This window comes from Astyanax mexicanus, chromosome 16 (genome assembly GCF_023375975.1).
Source record: "Astyanax mexicanus isolate ESR-SI-001 chromosome 16, AstMex3_surface, whole genome shotgun sequence".
Taxonomy (NCBI): Eukaryota; Metazoa; Chordata; class Actinopteri; order Characiformes; family Acestrorhamphidae; genus Astyanax; species Astyanax mexicanus.
In genome coordinates, this window is record NC_064423.1 from 35,105,259 (window position 1) to 35,122,829 (window position 17,571).

The 17,571-nt window shown below is 37.2% G+C and overlaps 1 protein-coding gene across 7 annotated transcripts in view; it reads left to right on the top strand.

Moving 5' to 3' along the window:
• The window catches only part of tead1b (TEA domain family member 1b), a 115,649-nt gene that overhangs the window by 29,035 nt on the left and 69,043 nt on the right, over window positions 1-17,571 (top strand). For all 7 annotated transcript variants that reach the window (XM_015607221.3, XM_015607220.3, XM_007254650.4 and 4 more), the window contains one exon: window positions 16,088-16,340. In XM_015607221.3, coding sequence (XP_015462707.1) covers window positions 16,193-16,340 — 148 coding nt within the window. In that variant the 5' untranslated portion in view covers window positions 16,088-16,192. The remainder of the gene's footprint in view (window positions 1-16,087; window positions 16,341-17,571) is intronic.

The following is a 17,571-nucleotide window of genomic DNA, read 5'->3' on the forward strand; positions in this document are numbered from 1 at the left end:
CTTGTTATAGAATTAGGGCTGCGTGATATTGGGAAAATTTTACATTGTGATATTTTCTTGTTCTGTAATATATATCATATTATAAAAAAATACAAAAGTCATGATATTAATAATTAATCATTGATAGATATAATGACAGATGTCATTAAAATAAATGGTATTAGGTAGATATAATCGATATTGGATATTGTCATGTAAAATCAGACCAGTTCCAAATGTTATTAAAAGCACCTTATTCTCACTAAAAACATTTTAATTGCACCGTGTCGGTACTGCACTGTCCTGTTTGTTAAATTGCCTCGTCCTGTATTTATTGTGTTCATTGTAATGTCATAGTTACACTGTGCACTTTATGTTGTCTGCTGTATTGTTGTTCTATGTTGCACTGTGGTTCCTGAGAAACGTAATTTCGTTACTCTATGTACCTGTACTCAGATGTGATGACAGTAACGGCCTCTTGACTTGACTTGAAATGTCTTTATATTAAGCAGCAAAAATGTTGCTTAATATAATGGAAAACGTAATTTGACGTTGCTCAAACATTGCACATCCTGCAGCGTGACTAATGTGCATGATTACATTGTGATATCAATGCTGAAACAATGTATTGTGCAGCCCTAGGTAGAATATAGTAAATATTCTTGGACACTGATATTTCAATTTTATGACTTAACACACTTTAACACCTTTTAATGGTTAAGCAAGTTCTCCAGTACCGTCCTTTAGTTTAGTACTGTTCTCACCCGCTGAGCACTCTGACCCGTCAGCACTGTGTCATCCAGCCAGAACAGATAGCAGAAATCTAGCCGAACACCAGTCCTGTGCTGTAGCCAGTGAAGCTCCACTGACTTTCTTAACAGATTCAAATCCCCAGTCCTGGAAGGGTGTGTGCTGGTGTGTGTGCAATAGTGTGTGCTGGAGTGTGTGTGTGTGTTGGTGTGTGTGTGTGGGCGCATGGCACTGAGTTGTGAAAGAGGCGTGTTTGGGCACATCCTGGCCACGGCGATGTGCAGAGAACATTATCAGAGAGGGAGTTGGCCTCAGGAGGAGCTGAGACTGAGCACCCCGTAACACACACACACACACACACACACACACACACACAAACACACATTCTCCACATATACAGTCGATTGACACCAGGGGCGCTATTGTACGCCCTGCGCTAGGTGTTTCGCGATGCTCTTTGCTATATTTGCTGCTCTTTACACCCCATCAACAGTCTATTTTCATTCCTTGCACTTGGCCATTTACATAATATCAGAGTTCAGGACTAAATCTACGCTGATGGGCGTGGTGGTCTAAAAAGTGAGGTGTTTTCACGTTAATATCTTGGCAGCGGAAAATACAGGTGCACCACTGACTGATTTAAACCCTGACAACAGTGAACAGTTAGCAGCCCAAAAGTATCTTAGCCATACAGGAGCACTGTATATGTTGTGCATCATCAGCATGCATACAACTCATTACACACACACACAAATATACTCACTGCTGCAGAGTGCAAATCCAGCTTTTCAATCAACAATAAACAGAATAAAGAATAAAATAACATTGTTCCCTTAAATGAGCTGCTGGTGTATCTTCACAGCGTTAACATGCAGATCAGTATTCTCTGCTGAGACGCAGAAAAGTGCTGCACTGTTACGATATGAAAGCGCCAAAATCAAAGCACAACTGCCTCTTAAAGGGAATGACAACTAACGCACTGATTGTTTTTTTACGTTATGCCAACACACCCATTAAGAGATTAATTAAGTGCCTTTTGCTAGTTTCAAGCCATGTAAGGTGTATTTTTGTGTCCTGACGATACCAAAGACACACAAACAGGCCAAAAATCCAGCTGCACGATCCACAATTGACCGATACCTTATAGATCACTAAAATAGTGCCCTAGATGTACAAATGTTTGTGAGCATCTATTCTAGTTAATGCATTCAGCTACTTTACTGCGAAAAGAATAGGACAGTATTAAAGTAAAAAGAAAAAAAAAAAGAAAAAAAGAAAAATTCTCACTGTTCTTATTTCCCACTATACAGTATATCTACTAGATACCGATTAGATCTGTCCAGTATCATTTATTTTACTTTAATCCTGGATATATGGAGATATTTGGAGTGCATTATTATTAGTATCATGGCTTCTGTTACAAATTTGATAAAATTCTTTAAAAAAAGTGAGATAAAATATCTCACTTAGGCATGTGCAATAATAAGATTTAATTTTCATTTTGTTGCAGTAGTGTATTATTTAAATCCTTTTTTAAATTCAGTGTTTTGTCATATCGCCAAGAGTATAGTTATCTCAAAAATACTATGAAATATTGTGCTTTAAAATCGTGATATTATTATGTACAAATACATTTATTGGATTTGATTTTACAAGGAATTCTGCAATTGTTAAGACTCTCATTCAGTCCTACGATATCGGATCCACATTTTTTTCTTCTGTTGACTCAGTAGTGATGCTGCTGCTGTTGGATCAGGTCCATGTCTAATTAATAACTCATTAATTCACATAATCGTCATGGAGTTTTGTTCTGTGTGTCTGTGTGTGTGTCTGTGTGTGTGTCTGTGTGTGTGTCTGTGTGTGTGTCTGTGTGTGTGTCTGTGTGTGTGTGTCTCTGTGTGTGTGTGTGTCTCTGTGTGTGTGTGTGTCTCTGTGTGTGTGTGTGTCTCTGTGTGTGTGTGTCTCTGTGTGTGTGTGTCTCTGTGTGTGTGTGTCTCTCTGTGTGTGTGTGTCTATGTGTGTGTGTCTCTCTGTGTGTGTGTCTCTCTGTGTGTGTGTCTGTGTCTGTGTGTGTGTCTGTGTGTGTCTCTGTGTGTGTGTGTCTGTGTGTGTGTGTGTGTGTGTCTCTGTGTGTGTGTGTCTCTTTGTGTGTGTGTGTATTAATACAGTTTACAGTACACAGACTTCTGCCAGCCTGCAAACTGAACAAAGCTAGCGATAATGCCCCCATTCAGTCCAACATCACAGGTTTCTAAGCGTTTGATGGATGACGTTTAAGGTCTCTTGTTCTGGAATATACTTTGCTTCATTAATCTCTTTTAAGCCTGGCTGGCAACCATGTTTGATGTGAAGTATATGGTGTAGAAATGGTTTTATGTTCTGCGGTGTTATCACGAGTCGGTGCGCTCGCTCCGCACGGTGCAGGTGTGCACATTGTTGGAGAACAGAGAAGCACTTGTTGCTCCATTATAGCATATTTTTAATAAAGCAAGACGAAGAGGCTCGCAGTGACGTAATGTGTTCATTCTTGCCAAAGTACATTCTCATTAAGGCTCTTTCTGTGCTTGTACATAATCAGCGCTGCACTGCGGTATCTCTGCTGTTCTGCTGAAAGCTCTTATACTGAAGAAATCTGAGATATTACAGATATTTTACTGAAATTTTCTGCTTTTTCCTGTTTAAAGTCAGGATACAGAATGTGTAGGATGTTTTGTTTTTCTGTTGAAACAGTGGATATTGGGTCAAATCAGTCTGATTAAGGTTATGATACGGCTTATTAAATACATTTAAAATCAGTGTTTGACTGTGTCAGAATCAACCAGTCAGAATCTGTATTGCAGGTGGGGGCGTGGCAACAGAGTCAGAGTCTGCTCCAGAACCAATTGAAATGTCTGTTTTGGATGGGGGCGAAACAAAAAAGAGTTGAAGTTTGTCCAATTAAATGATTTGACTGAAAAATGTAAAAAAAAAAAAAAAAAAAAAGAAAACTTTTGGTGTTAATGAAATGATTGAATCCTATAAACCAATTATACCATTTGTGTTTTTGATAATGCAAGAAAAATACAACTAATATTGTTTTATTATCAATTGTCTTGTGATGAATCGAGTATCGCAAAATCGCAGTATTGTGATATCATCGTTACCGTGGGAAACGTACTGTAATAATATCGTATCATGAGATGCCCAGTGATTCTCACTCATGCCTAAGAGTTTTTCACAGATTTTTATTAAATTTGCATTGTTTAATGATCAGATTAGTATCAAGATTCAAGATTCAAAGAGATTCAAAGAGTTTATTGTCATATGTACAGTACAGAAACGGGTTTCAGTGTACAATGAAATTCTTTCTTTGCTCTTCGCCAAGAATGCCAAATAGAAGATAGAAAAAGTGCAAAAAAATACAATAAGGTTATAAATATTAAACTAATTGTCAAAGACAAAAAAAATAAAAGTTACTTAAGCAAAGAAATGTATAAAAAAAGTGCAAGAACGAAATAATGCAGTTATGGACATTAACTATATATATTAAAAAAAGATTAACAGTAAAGTGACGGCTGCAATGTAAACATGTTGAAGTAAAGTGCAGGGTTATTCCTGAGTTGTGTTCAAGAGTCTGATCGCAGGGTTATACCTGAGGTGTGTTTAGAGTCTGAAGGCAGGGTCATTCCTTAGGTGTGTTCAAGAGTCTGATGGCCGTGGGGAAGAAACTGTTCTTTAACCTGGTGGTCTTGCATTTTACACTTCTGTACCTCCGGCCTGAGGGCAGAAGTGTGAACAGTCCATGCTGGGGATGGGTGGAGTCTTTGAGGATGGACATCAAGACATTCTGGATCATTGACTTCTGTTACAAATCTGATAAAATTCTTGTACTTTTTGTTTCTCAGTTAGGGGTGTGCCATATCATATTGTAGACAAATATAAAATGTAAAATTTTATTTTCTTGCAGTAGTTTATTCTCGAAAAAATCATTAACCCTTGTGTGGTGTTCGGGTCTGTGGGACCCGTTTTCATTTTTCATCAAATGATACTAAAAAAATATTTTTTCTAACTCAAACTCATTGGCATTGGCTCATTTTTTGTGAGAAACATATATCAAAACACATTTTCGATAAACACACACTGTACACCCCCCCCCCCCCTACAGTTTAATTCATTTTCTTTTACATTTTATTAAAAAACTAATAAAAAAAGAGTAGCACTTTTTGAAAGAAATGTAACATAAGAAAGGTAAAGGGCAAATATTAACCATGTAAGCTGTTTATATTGCTTGCAATTTAGGTGAAGGGAGCATGTGTAAAGCATTTTAATGTAAAATTGATTAATTTTGCTGAATTAAATACAAGTAACAAAGTAAACGAGTAACAAAAAATATGAACACCACACAAGGGTTAAATTCAGTGTTTGGTCATATCGCCAAGAGTATCGTTATCACAAAAATACCATGAAATATTGTGATATTATTTTAGGGACATAACTCCCACCCCTACATGGAGACGCAATAGATATTCAAATTTAAACTCATAACCAGTTTCAGAATCTGGTGACGTTGATTTTCACATACAGGTAATCTACAGTGAGATCAGATTCAGTTCATGTTGAAACTTCTCTGCAGAAAACCAGTCAAATTCTCCCTGAAGAGGCGAAATCCGTTACACATCTCTGTTCTCTTATTGAATTTAGTTAAGTGTGTTAGACCTATTGTGTAAGATTATGCCAGTTAACCCAGTCCAGAAAATCCTTGGAATCTGAGAAAGAACCAAAATTACTCTTCGATTTTTTTTTTGTAAGGAAAGAAAAAGCTGTGGATGAAAGCTGTAGGTTGACAGAGCTTTCTGTAAGAAGTATGATACATAATTGAAGCAGGCTGAATACTGTGGATAGCAGCAGATGTTTACAGCATAATAACCGCAATTACTTTTTTATACACATATACACTGACATTCCTAGTGAATATAATATACTCTATATATGTTTCAGCTTCTTTAAATTGAACCAATTGCTTACACAGAACCTTCGGGTACAATGCCTAATACCAGGAGCAGTGAAACTCTGTTCTTTGGAATGATGGCGCTGTACTCAATACTTTTAGATGGGAGGGGATTTGGGGATGAGGAGGGGTGATCATCCAACATCCTGACATCTCTAACTAATGCTTTTGTGACTGAATGCAATCAAATCCTCACAACAATGATATAAAATCCATGAAAACTCTCATAATCCTCACAGTAAAAATAAACTCACTACATCTGGCTCCAAAATCTGGTAGGAAGCCTTTCTTGGACAGTTACTTGTTATGGACCATTGCACATTATGTTTTTAAAATTTTAGTATTTTTCTGACATGGGACAGGAGCTAGTATTGTGTCCCATGACTTTTGTCACACCCCCAGAAAGCTAAACGCTGCATTGAATATTATTGTTGATTTCTTTATTGAAGCTTGTCTGTTTGTGGGGACAATTCTAGCCAGAAGTTGCTGGTCATGATCATTACCACTAACTGCGTTATCCTCTCAGTGATTAGTCTCACTCACAAGGTAACACCTCACAACTTATTCAGATGTTGGCCTTTCCAAGTCATCCTCTGAGGATATACTTCATGATCAATTCACATACTGCTATCCCATGACCTATGGCATGATAGTGTATTTTTGGAAACACACACACACACACAAAAAAAAACAGGATAACAACTATTCATTGTATTTATTTAAATTGTTTGTTGGCAGTTTACATGCACTAAATGTGCTACACCTTTAGTTTTGTGTTTTAAGAAGGTAAGAAGAAGGTGGACCATGCAACATGCCAATGACCCAAAACGTTCCAAAACATCTCTTCAAGGCATGACTCAAATTAAAGAAATTAAGAATAGTTGTGGGTTGTGGATTTGTGTTGTTACATTACTTTATTTTTGTTATTTTTATTGTGCTGCACTGTTATTTTATACATAATCGGTTACTGTTTAAAAAATTAGACAAACCTTTAAAGTTTTTTTTTCTACTGAATGTAGAATATATCCTAAATACAACAATCTACTACATACTACAATCTTTATTTATATTCTATATTCTTGAAATTCATTTTAAAAATGTATTTCTTTTTCATATCACCAAGAATCTTGTTATTACAAAATAAGATTTGTAAAATTACAAATAAGCTTTATATAGTGTTTATTTAGCACTTGGCTAAAAATGTGGCGGCTTATCCTATACCATTTTTAGTAAGCTTAAAATTTCTTCAGAAATAATTGTTATTAATAATAATAATAATTTGATACTTTACTATTGTAAATTATTGTTTGCACACTGGGTGAGAAACATAGCACATCCAACAAGATCTCAGATGCAGCAAAAAACACTTTTTAAATGTTTGTCAGAAAACAGTCAATCCCACTCAGCCTGTGTACTGGCCATTAGATTAAAGTTTTTTGTAGACTCATACTCTCAGTCCAGAAACTATTTGGGTCACATGCCACAGTTTTACCAGTCTAAAGCTGTTTAAAGCATAAGAACACTCACTGCAGACCTGTAGGATAGCCCATCTCATCCCCGTGGAATGATCTCCATGTATCCGTGTCGTCTGTCCATGTCTGACATGCTTAACCTGCCCTGAGAGCAGCAGAGTAACCACAGTATATTGTAGCGTGACTGATCTCTGCCTTCCATCTGTCACTGAGATTTTCACAAGCAGCATCACCTCAGCATCAACTGGAGACTCCAGAGATTTCTCCAGTCACAACACTCCACAACTCACATGCTGATTTAACCTAGCATAGACTAACATTCCTGTAGTTAAGATTAAGGTGTGTGATATGGAGGGAAAAGGCAACATTATGATACATGAGACATAATGATAATCAATATGTTTAACGATAATTAACAGTAGTGAGCACCTTAAAAAGTGTATCATTATTTGAGTTGGATTGAGGATTCAGTGTTGAGGAAATAAAAAGAATAAATTAAAGTGTGAAATAAAATAATTAAATAATTAAAATGCATAATTGTCTAACATCTTAGCTGCTTGCTCAATGTATGCTACTCTAGTTATTATTATTTATTAATATTCCAAATTTGACAGTTGTGTTGTCAGTTTTCCCCCCAAACATTTCTTATAAAATTGACCAATATAAATTATTCAAAACGTTTTTACATTGACTTTCATTAAAAGTATTTTTTTATTTTTTTTCTGTGCAGTTAATAGTTTGTATATACAAGAGTTTTGCATGACAACTGTAGGATAGGAATCACATGATAATACTTTATCTTGCGATACAGTGTTATCATCTTCATACATTACCCATAAAAACAATGATATCATAGTGCTGTGGTTTTGCAAATACCAGAAATTATGGATTTTTTTTTGTGTCAGTTTCTCAGAAATTGGCAACCATAATTCTTCACTTCAAGATTCATTTGAAGTCAAATTGGGAATCTTGGAGTTTAAAATGTCTTGTTTCCATAAAAATATCAATATTTGTTGCCATATATCAATTCGATATGATTCAAACAAATTGACACAATATATTGACATATTGATATATTGTCCCACCCCTAGAAACCACGATATAATAATGTTTTTTTTTCTGAATTTGAGTACCTGGATGTCGCAATAAGTCGTATTTAACACTAAATTGCCTTTAGTAAATTAAGTGTACAGGTCTGTTAGGAACAGAGAGCCAGTTTCTGGTTCTCACAGCTCCTCCACAGACCAGTGGACCCAGTAAACATGTAGCATTTGTTTGTCTGTACTTAGAGAGGACGTGTGACAGTTCACAGCTTAGTGTAGAATAGTTCTTGGGACAGTCATCATTACATATAGAGAATCTGTACATATACATTTCTTTAATTTTTTACCCACAAACACAACATAAATACTGGTACCTATCTGGTAAAGTTTGGCTGATTAAACCGCCCAATAAACACTTCTACTCAGTGATAAAACTCTTACATACACTGAGGTTTTTGGATTTCTCTGTCACATGATGTTCAGTAGCTCCTCCACTTCCACTCGCCGTTTTGTTATAGGTGGATCTCCATAGAAACACGCTCCCAAAGTGTAATTATGGTGCATAGCAGTGGACGAATATCTGTTTTTAAAAAACGAGTAGGCCAAACTCAGAGATGTGGATCTGGACGAAACTAAAATTACTGGCGGACCATGGAGTTCGGTGAAAAACAGTAGATAATTCAGCCTGTACTTTTTTAAGAGGACATCTGATAAAAACATATACATGGTCGTTCCACACAGGAATAAAATTACAGAGAACCCCTCATAAAAAAGAAAATTACCACAGGGCCCCCTGAGAAACTAATCCCGTCTGGGGACTTTTTCTTAGCATGGTTCGCTAACTGTACTTCAGTTGTGCATGCTCACAGTTCTCCTTTGCTTATTTGCTTTGTATGATCTGATTCGCAAGTAAGAAAACTAGGACTCCACCCACCCAAGCCACTGCCTGTTCTCACAGCTGCATGCAGATCTGGACCAACTGGATCAGAGACAGCTTCTTCCCCCAGGCCATCAGGCTGTTGAACAGCCAGTTGCAGCATTCAATCCACATACTGTACACGATAATGCCATCTTCATCAGACCAATATGTATGTATGTATGGTCTAAGTTATGTGTGATTTTTATATTTTTATATTTCTATTCATTGCATTCATTATTGTATTTCTACTGCTGTAGGGGACCTGGATGACTTTTTCAGTGACCTGTACATCTGTGTTACTGAGATGTGACAGTAAACTGATTTGATTTGATAACTGACAATAACGCAGCACATCCCAAAATATCAAATCGTAACCCTTATTATTGTGATTCATATGCCATTGCCAGGTTCTTGCCAATACACAACATTATTGTGCAGATTGTATCATGAGGCGTATACAGAGCAGTGCACTACGCTACACAGAAACACAGCTGTAATTCCACATTCATTGTCTTTTTACCCTAATCTCCTGAATGTCTTTATTATAGAGAAGAAGAGGAAGCAGCAGCAGCAGCAGATAAGAGCAAACCTTAATCACGCTCCCATTTTATACATTTTATCCGTAACACAATCACGCAGAGCTCTTGAACTGGGAGGAAATTATCATTCTTTTAGGCGGGATTGATCTGGCCCTCTCCTGGGGGATCGTACATATGAAATTGTGGCAGAGGTAAATCAGTTAAGTTGATTTATCGAAGCGTAAATGACCACAGAGGGACCAGAGCCATGTACTGTGATTAGGCTGTTTTTAGACTATTGATTTCTGCCCGGAATGTTCTTTAACACTTGTTCCTGTTGATGTATGTTGCCTTCACACTGACTCTGGAGTGAGGAGAAGAGTGCAGTTGGTGCCGCTTGGCAACGGAGACGTGGATCAGATCAGTCAGATGTCAGTATTAATTAATATTAGTGTATTATTTACACTGAGTGAGAAGTATTCATATATATATGTATATGTATATATATATATATATATATATATATACATATATATATATATATATATATATATATATATATATATGTATATATATATATATATATATATATATATAGATTTTGGTTAGTGTATAGAATTGAGAGCAGCCTCTCTTGTGTATTGTTCGTTTGTATTGTTTTCCATCTATTGGTTATGATTGAATTACGAATTGAGTTTTTAATAAAAATATTGGTATCTTATGGAAGTCAGTGTAAAAAGTTATATTAATTCAAGTAATTTTGGAGCATTTCTATTGGTCAGCTCGTAATAAAACTGCAAGATTCGCACTGTTAAAAGCTGTATAGCCAAAAAAATACAGATACATGTTTTTGCATGACAGCAGTGATACTGTAATATTACAGACCCTAACTATAGAATAAGTTAAAATAAACTTTTTTTTTTCTAGTGAACAGCAAGGATTTTTACCTCAGAATCTCCATGACTATAACAGTTAATAATAAATATTAATAATAAATAAATACTGTTTTATAGAAAATTATGAATGAATGCTTTTTGCCAATGAAAAATGTGATTTCTTACTTTTAAAGGACATCTTTTTCTGGACAAGCTAAAAGATACGGAAATGTCAATGAATGTAAAAAAACAAAAACAAAAAAAAAACAGGCACAAATGTGGTACATTAATTTTATCAGATTCTTAGCAAATATTATTTGGGTTATGTTACACAGCGCTACACAGACTTTGCAAGCATTTTCCTGCACACTTCACCAAAGTTACATAGTGCACTTAGCAGTCTGCCAAGCCTGAAGAAGTAACATAACAAACTCTTTTCTATTATTTTAAAGCTGTTAATTTTAACATAGTGCTTAGAGGTTAATATAATGAATTTGATTAATAAAATGACTGTTAAATGTGGTTTTCAAAATGACTAATAAATGATTGATAATCTGCCAAATCCTTCTGTTATTAAACATATTCTAAATAGTGTTATAGCTATAGTCACATAAGCGAGACGGCCTTTACTCATAGCAGCATTGAAAATCTGACTTTTATGGGTCTCATGCTGTTCTTTATGTATATCAGAGAGCTATAATATGGCTTTTATGTGTAATCTGAATCTGCAGACCCACGTGAAGCTCAGCACCTCCTCCTGTTCGGGAGCTGTGGTCACCTCAGGCCAGCTGTAAAGCTGTGTGTGTGTGTGTAGTGCTTGTATTTGTATGTGAAGTTGTTGAACAGCGAGGCGGGGATTAATAATTTATGGGTTGCTGCAGCATACTGGTATTCATTTCCTCGTGTGACGTGTTGGGGGTAACCACCTGTGGCGATGGAGGGGGGCAGCGCTGGAACGTATAGGTCTGTGAGCTGAATGGAGGAGGAGTAAAGTTGAGCGGGAGAAATGAGGGATGTAGTGCTGCAGGAAAACACTAGCAGCACTGCAGACATGCCCAGCCCCTGCATTACATCTCCCCATCCCTCCCATCACCTTACTGAGGGAAGTAGGCCGCTCGAGAAAGCAGCTCAGAGCTGACAGGGCTCAGGGGGGGGTGCCATTTCGTATCATACGCAATAATATCGATGTCATTTTTGAAAGGCTAAAATAAAAACCATCTATATAGTTATAAAATAGCTTTAATTCTATAGCACCCTTCATACACACAGAGGCAATTCAAAGTGCTTTACAGAAATATTAAATATATAATACAGAGCTATGTTTTAAGACCCTATAGTTAAAAGAAAGAAGTAATGAAAGCTAAGAACAAAAAGAAATATGATTAAAAATATTAACATGAAATTTAAAACTGTGAATTAACATGATTTAAAATTTAAATACAAGTAAAGCAAATTAAACAGTTTGAAAAGCACAGGTAAATATATATTTTCAGCATTTTGTTTAATTATTTTTGTTTACAGTTGTTTTTTGAACACACTAAATGTACTACACTTTACTGTTATAGATTTTTTGTTAAATTATGTTCTAATTCTGTACATTCTTTTTTCTGTTTCTTCTGTGTGCTTTAAACATTTTGTTTTATTTATACAAAGTGAAACTTTTAAATTTTTATTTTTTGCAGTAGCATTTGGTCATTATAGTAACAGTTTTTATTCTTTTGAGTTTCACATTGATAAGACTTCCAGCTATTTTTAGCTTAATTCCACTTATCTCCACTTCTTATTTTCACTTTTTTTTATTTCCTGTCTTGCATGTGTCCACGTGTTATGGCAGGCTGCGCAACAGGACGGACCGTTTTAGTGAATATTCTATTCTAGTCTATATTCTAAAAAAGAACATTCCTGTAAATTTGCAATAATGTATTAATTCAGAGTAAATCTTAAAAAAAAAAAATCACATTGTTCTGAAGTTGAACCATATTTTTAAAATCCATATATTATCGCAAAAAATACACTGATTTATCGTGATGATATTATTTGAGGGCTGTATCGCCCACCCTTAGCCCAGTGGTGTTTTTTTTCCCCCCTCTTCCCTCTTTCCTTTTTCTCCCTTAACCTTCTTTTCTTCTGTTCATATGGAAGCTAACGTTGTGTGACATCCTGGAGTAAACATGTTTATCCGCGCTTGGCTCTCAAACACGTCCCTGACCTCGTCGTCTTTAAACAGTTTGTGCTGCTACGAAGCTAAAGTCACTTCTTTCTCTTTTTTTTGGAGGAGTAGCGAGTCTAGCGTCTGCACCGAAACAACCACAGTACACTCATCCCAGTGCTGGAAGTGATTACCAGTGTAGTTCATTATGCAGTCAGGATGGAGGGGTGGAGGTGGAGGGGTAATGGGGGGGAGCAGTGGGTGGGTGGGCGGGTGGGTTTTGGGGGACTGAGGCTAAAAAAAAGAGGCCCGACCCATTTAGCGGTCAGAACGTGGAGCTTTTTCCCCCTCTCTCATCAGTCTGTGAGTCGCTTCTGCAGCGTCAGCATTCAGCGCACAAAAACGGAATTCAGGAAAAGCTCCCTCCACCATCCACTTTTTTTCCCTCTCTTTTTTCCCCCCAACAGCTTGCTCCCTCCCTCCATCCCCCTCCCTCCCCACCATGAACTGACATTCTAGAAGAAACATATGCTGCTGGTCCCACTTCACAACAGCTTGCACTGCCTGAACGAGAACAGCCTGAACCAGAAAGAGACAGAGAGAGAAAGAGAGAGAGAGAAAGAGAGAGAGAGAAAGAGAGAGAGAGAAAGAGAGAGAGAGAAAGAGAGAGAGAGAAAGAGAGAGAGAGAAAGAGAGAGAGAGAGATAGAAAGAGAGATAGAAAGAGAGAAAGAGAGAGAGAAAGAGAGAGAGAAAGAGAGAGCGAAAAAAAGAGAGAGAGAAAGAGAAAAAAGTGAGATAGTGACCAAGAGGGTGGAAGAGGAGGGTGATGGGTAAGTGGGAGAAAGAGAGAGGGAGAAGGAAAGCTAGATGATGAGAGATAGTGATCTGAAGAGCTGGATTGGAGGATGGAGGGATGGGAGGGTGGAGCTATAGGTGAGGGGGCAGGGCCAAGCCAGTGTTACTTGTACTCAGGACTTCAGGAACATCCACTAGTTCTCATGTTTGTGATTTTTTTTGGATTATCTTGTGTAGTGCGGTCAGTAGAGACACGCATGAATAATAAGGCATTTTAAGTTCACTGGCTTCAAATCATAAGGTGCTATTCTATAGTTCCTTCATAGTTTTAAATCCTTCATTATTAATTATTGGTGCACCAGAATTATATTTTTCGGCTGAAACTATTTAAAACATTTGGCCACAAGACAAGTATCGAACATTTTTTTTTTACCCATTCATGCTTCCATTTTGTTCACCATTTAAATAAATTAAATAGCCTATATTTTGTTTTAAAAAAAGTTTTAAATAGTAGTTTTTGTTTGGTATAAATGATATGGTCTTTTTACTTATTCAATTTTTTGCCATTTTCAGCCAAATGATTTTAGTTGCCAAATATTGGGTGCATCCCTAGTGTTAATCTACACTGTATGAAATACAATATAATAATACAAAAAAAAGGAAAACACTGAATGAGAAGGGGTGTTTTCAAACTGGTACTTTTGAGTGTCTCTGTATTGTTACAGTGAATCTGCAGGAGTTAAATAGCTTCAAATCAAATGACTGTATATTTTTGTAAGCTGTGACTTCTGCAGTCTGAGGACTGAAAGGCTATTATTTCTCCTCAGACTGAGCTTCTGGACTAGGCCTCTGGGTATAGCTCATTTGGCACAGTTTGCTTACACTACTGAAAGACATGGAGGATAAAAGCCTTTGCACTGATTCAGCCAAATCCGAATGGGAAAAGCAGATTCTCTTTGGCTGGAATCGGGTTCCTTTATTTGGTTTGGAGTTGAAAGTGATACTGATATTGCTCACGATGTTTTGGAAGCGGAGGTGCCGTGCCTCCCACCGTCGGCCGACATGATTTCCATCCAGATTTAAGGGCCCGTTTGAAGGTCCAGACAGCTGGCCTGAAATTGGCTAGTCTGATAAAGGCCTTTTTAGAGAAGAAAGTCTGCTGCTTTACGGGAGATGCCAGGTGGTTCTGGGCGAGTGTTTTAAGATTATACGCCTGCTGCCTCCTCGTCCGACCCATCTCATTTCTCAGGGCAATTGGATCGTACTTGAAGTACGCTGAGAGACGTGCCTCTGAGAAAATAGAAATACGATCTTAATATCGGGGAAATGAGTATCATATCTGGGAGCCAGTTGAGCTGTTTTTGTTGCTAAATAATGGAATTATTGCTTGACAATATCTTTAATGAAAGTGTGCTGTTATGTATTTCATGAAGATGCATGTAGACCTAGTTTGAGTTGGTCGGACCTGATTGTTTCTGTCGTGCTTCAGCTGGATCTTCTGGTCAACACAAGCGGGAACCTGTGTGGATGTGAATATTCAGCTTTCCTAACCATTCTCCAACCCAAAGTCTAGCTGAAATCTACGAGCTGTACAGAACTAGAATAGTAACAATAGCTGAACTTGGCATTTGTTTGTTTAACAAAAGACTGTCTGTCTCTGAGTAAATGTCAGTCCGAAGTGATCTACTGTGGCTTTCTGGGTCTCCATGTGGCTTTTATTTTTTGCAGCCTTGCAGCAAACTGAGGAATTAAGCAGTGCTCAGATTCATGAAGCGCTTGCATGCATCCTCATGCAGTGCCTGTGCTGCTGTGCCTGTCTTTATTATAAACAACAGAATTGAACAATAGCTAGTTTAAAAAGCGGTCACCTGTGTTGATGTGACTCCAACTTGGGACAGAATGCTGGCAAATAGAGCTACTTACTTAAATTAACTGCAAAAAACCCTTTAGCATCACTTATCACTCGCTTACCCTTGGTTTTAGTTTACTCAATTTTATGCCTGTTCACAAACTGTCTGCTTTTTTAGCAGAAAGCTACAAGCTGTACAGGACTAGGATAGTAGCGATAGCTGAACTTGGCTCTCTCTATGTTAATGTCAGTCCCATGTAATCTACTGTGGCTTTCTGGGTCACTATGTGGCTTTTGTTGTGGCAAACTGAGGAATCAAACAGTGCTCAGAGCCATGAAGCGATTGCATGCATCCTCACGCAGTGTCAGTGCTGCTGTGCATGCCTCCATTAGCTATAACTAGTAGCTAGTTATATATCTTATTTCTCTCTCTTCTCTCCTCCTACCTTCCTTATTTCTCTCTTTTCTACATAGAGTCATAGATACAGGAAACCTGGTTTGTGTATCATCACATGTCTACCATTCTATTGTCTGTTCAAATTAAAATACCACATTTCATGACATTTCTTAGAGTTTTGAAGCAACACTCACACTATTAACAAAAAAACGTACTATTAATAAGCTTAAATAATTGTTCTATTTGAAGTATATTGTCTGTCCTCATTATCAGACCTTAACTAAACCCTTAAATAATAAATTAGTCAATCCCTAATCTTTTTTTTTTTTTTTTTTTTTTTTTACTTTTCCAGGTCTCACCCTAGTTTGCTCCAGGCTTCGGCTTGGAGGTCTCAACCGCCACCATTGATCCCAGCAGCTGGAGCGGCAGCGAAAGTCCTGCCGAAGACATCGAGAGGATGAGCGACTCGGCGGACAAGCCGATGGACAACGACGCTGAGGGCGTGTGGAGTCCTGACATCGAGCAGAGCTTCCAGGAAGCCCTGGCCATCTACCCACCCTGCGGCCGCCGCAAGATCATCCTTTCAGACGAGGGCAAGATGTATGGTAAGAGCTCTGCAGTGTTACTGAAAGATTGTCTTTGGATTAATATTGAATTAGAATGAATAGGATTCTTGCTCACTCAACTTGTGGTAGGGGTTTTATTCAACCAGAAGCGTTAAAGCAGATAATTTAGAAGTTGGAGCATTCTCTGCTCTTTTCTAAACATAGCCAATGATTAGGCCTGTCACAATAATTACAAGTATGATTTATCGTCCAGTAAATAGCTCATTACCTCATGACCTCAATAATATTGTTATATGTGTTTATTTGTTTGTATGTTTATATAACATATATTCTAGTGAGCAGTATTTTAACCAGTAATGCTAAATGTCTAGTGCTTCAATAATTGTGACTCCATACATACAGTGTAGAAAGACTGAGTAGATGAAAAAAAGTATATATTTTCCAAGTTATGATTAATAACTTGGAAAATTATTTATAATTTCCAAATATGAATAATTAAAAATGTGTTAGTTGTCTTTAAAGGGGTATGAATGCTTTGTTATGCTATTCTGTTATCTATTATATTATACCAGTGGCATTTAATGGTCTTAAAATGACTCACTTATTGTAAATGATGCATCGTCCACAAATAATTATTATTGTGACAGACCTACAAATAATGTTGAGGTCTGGACTGACCCACATACTCCCAGATATCAGTAGGTTAATGAGAACACCAGCTGTGAACTGTTAGTGTCACTTACAGACCTCTACATATCTCTCACCAAGAGGTACACTACCCCAGGGTAGCTTCTGAAAGCCTTTTTTTTTTTTTTTTTTTAGTGCAGCCGGGAAGCACACCTGTGATCATTTACATATCTGCCTGAAGCATAACTGAATGCCAAGTTGGCAGCATACTCATTGCCTTGTCTGTGTCAAGAAGTGTATCTCCAGAAATTACAGGGTTCCCGCAGGTCCTTAAAATGTCTTAAATTACAATTCGGGTAATTAAGGTCTTAAATTGTCTTACATTTAGTGTAAATTTGCTGTAGGTTTTACATTTCCTCATGGTGTGTTTAATGGTTGATGGTTGGTGGGAAAGCACATACTAACTTACTAAACGGGGAGAGAACTAAGGTTAGTGGAGAGCTAGTCAACATGCTAACATACTAGCATTCGCGATGAGCTGGCTAACATTAACAGCGAGCTAACTAACATGCTAATGTTAACATTCAGCCAGCTAATGTCTGCGGCAATCTAGCTAAGAAATTATGACTACATTTTTGGGCCC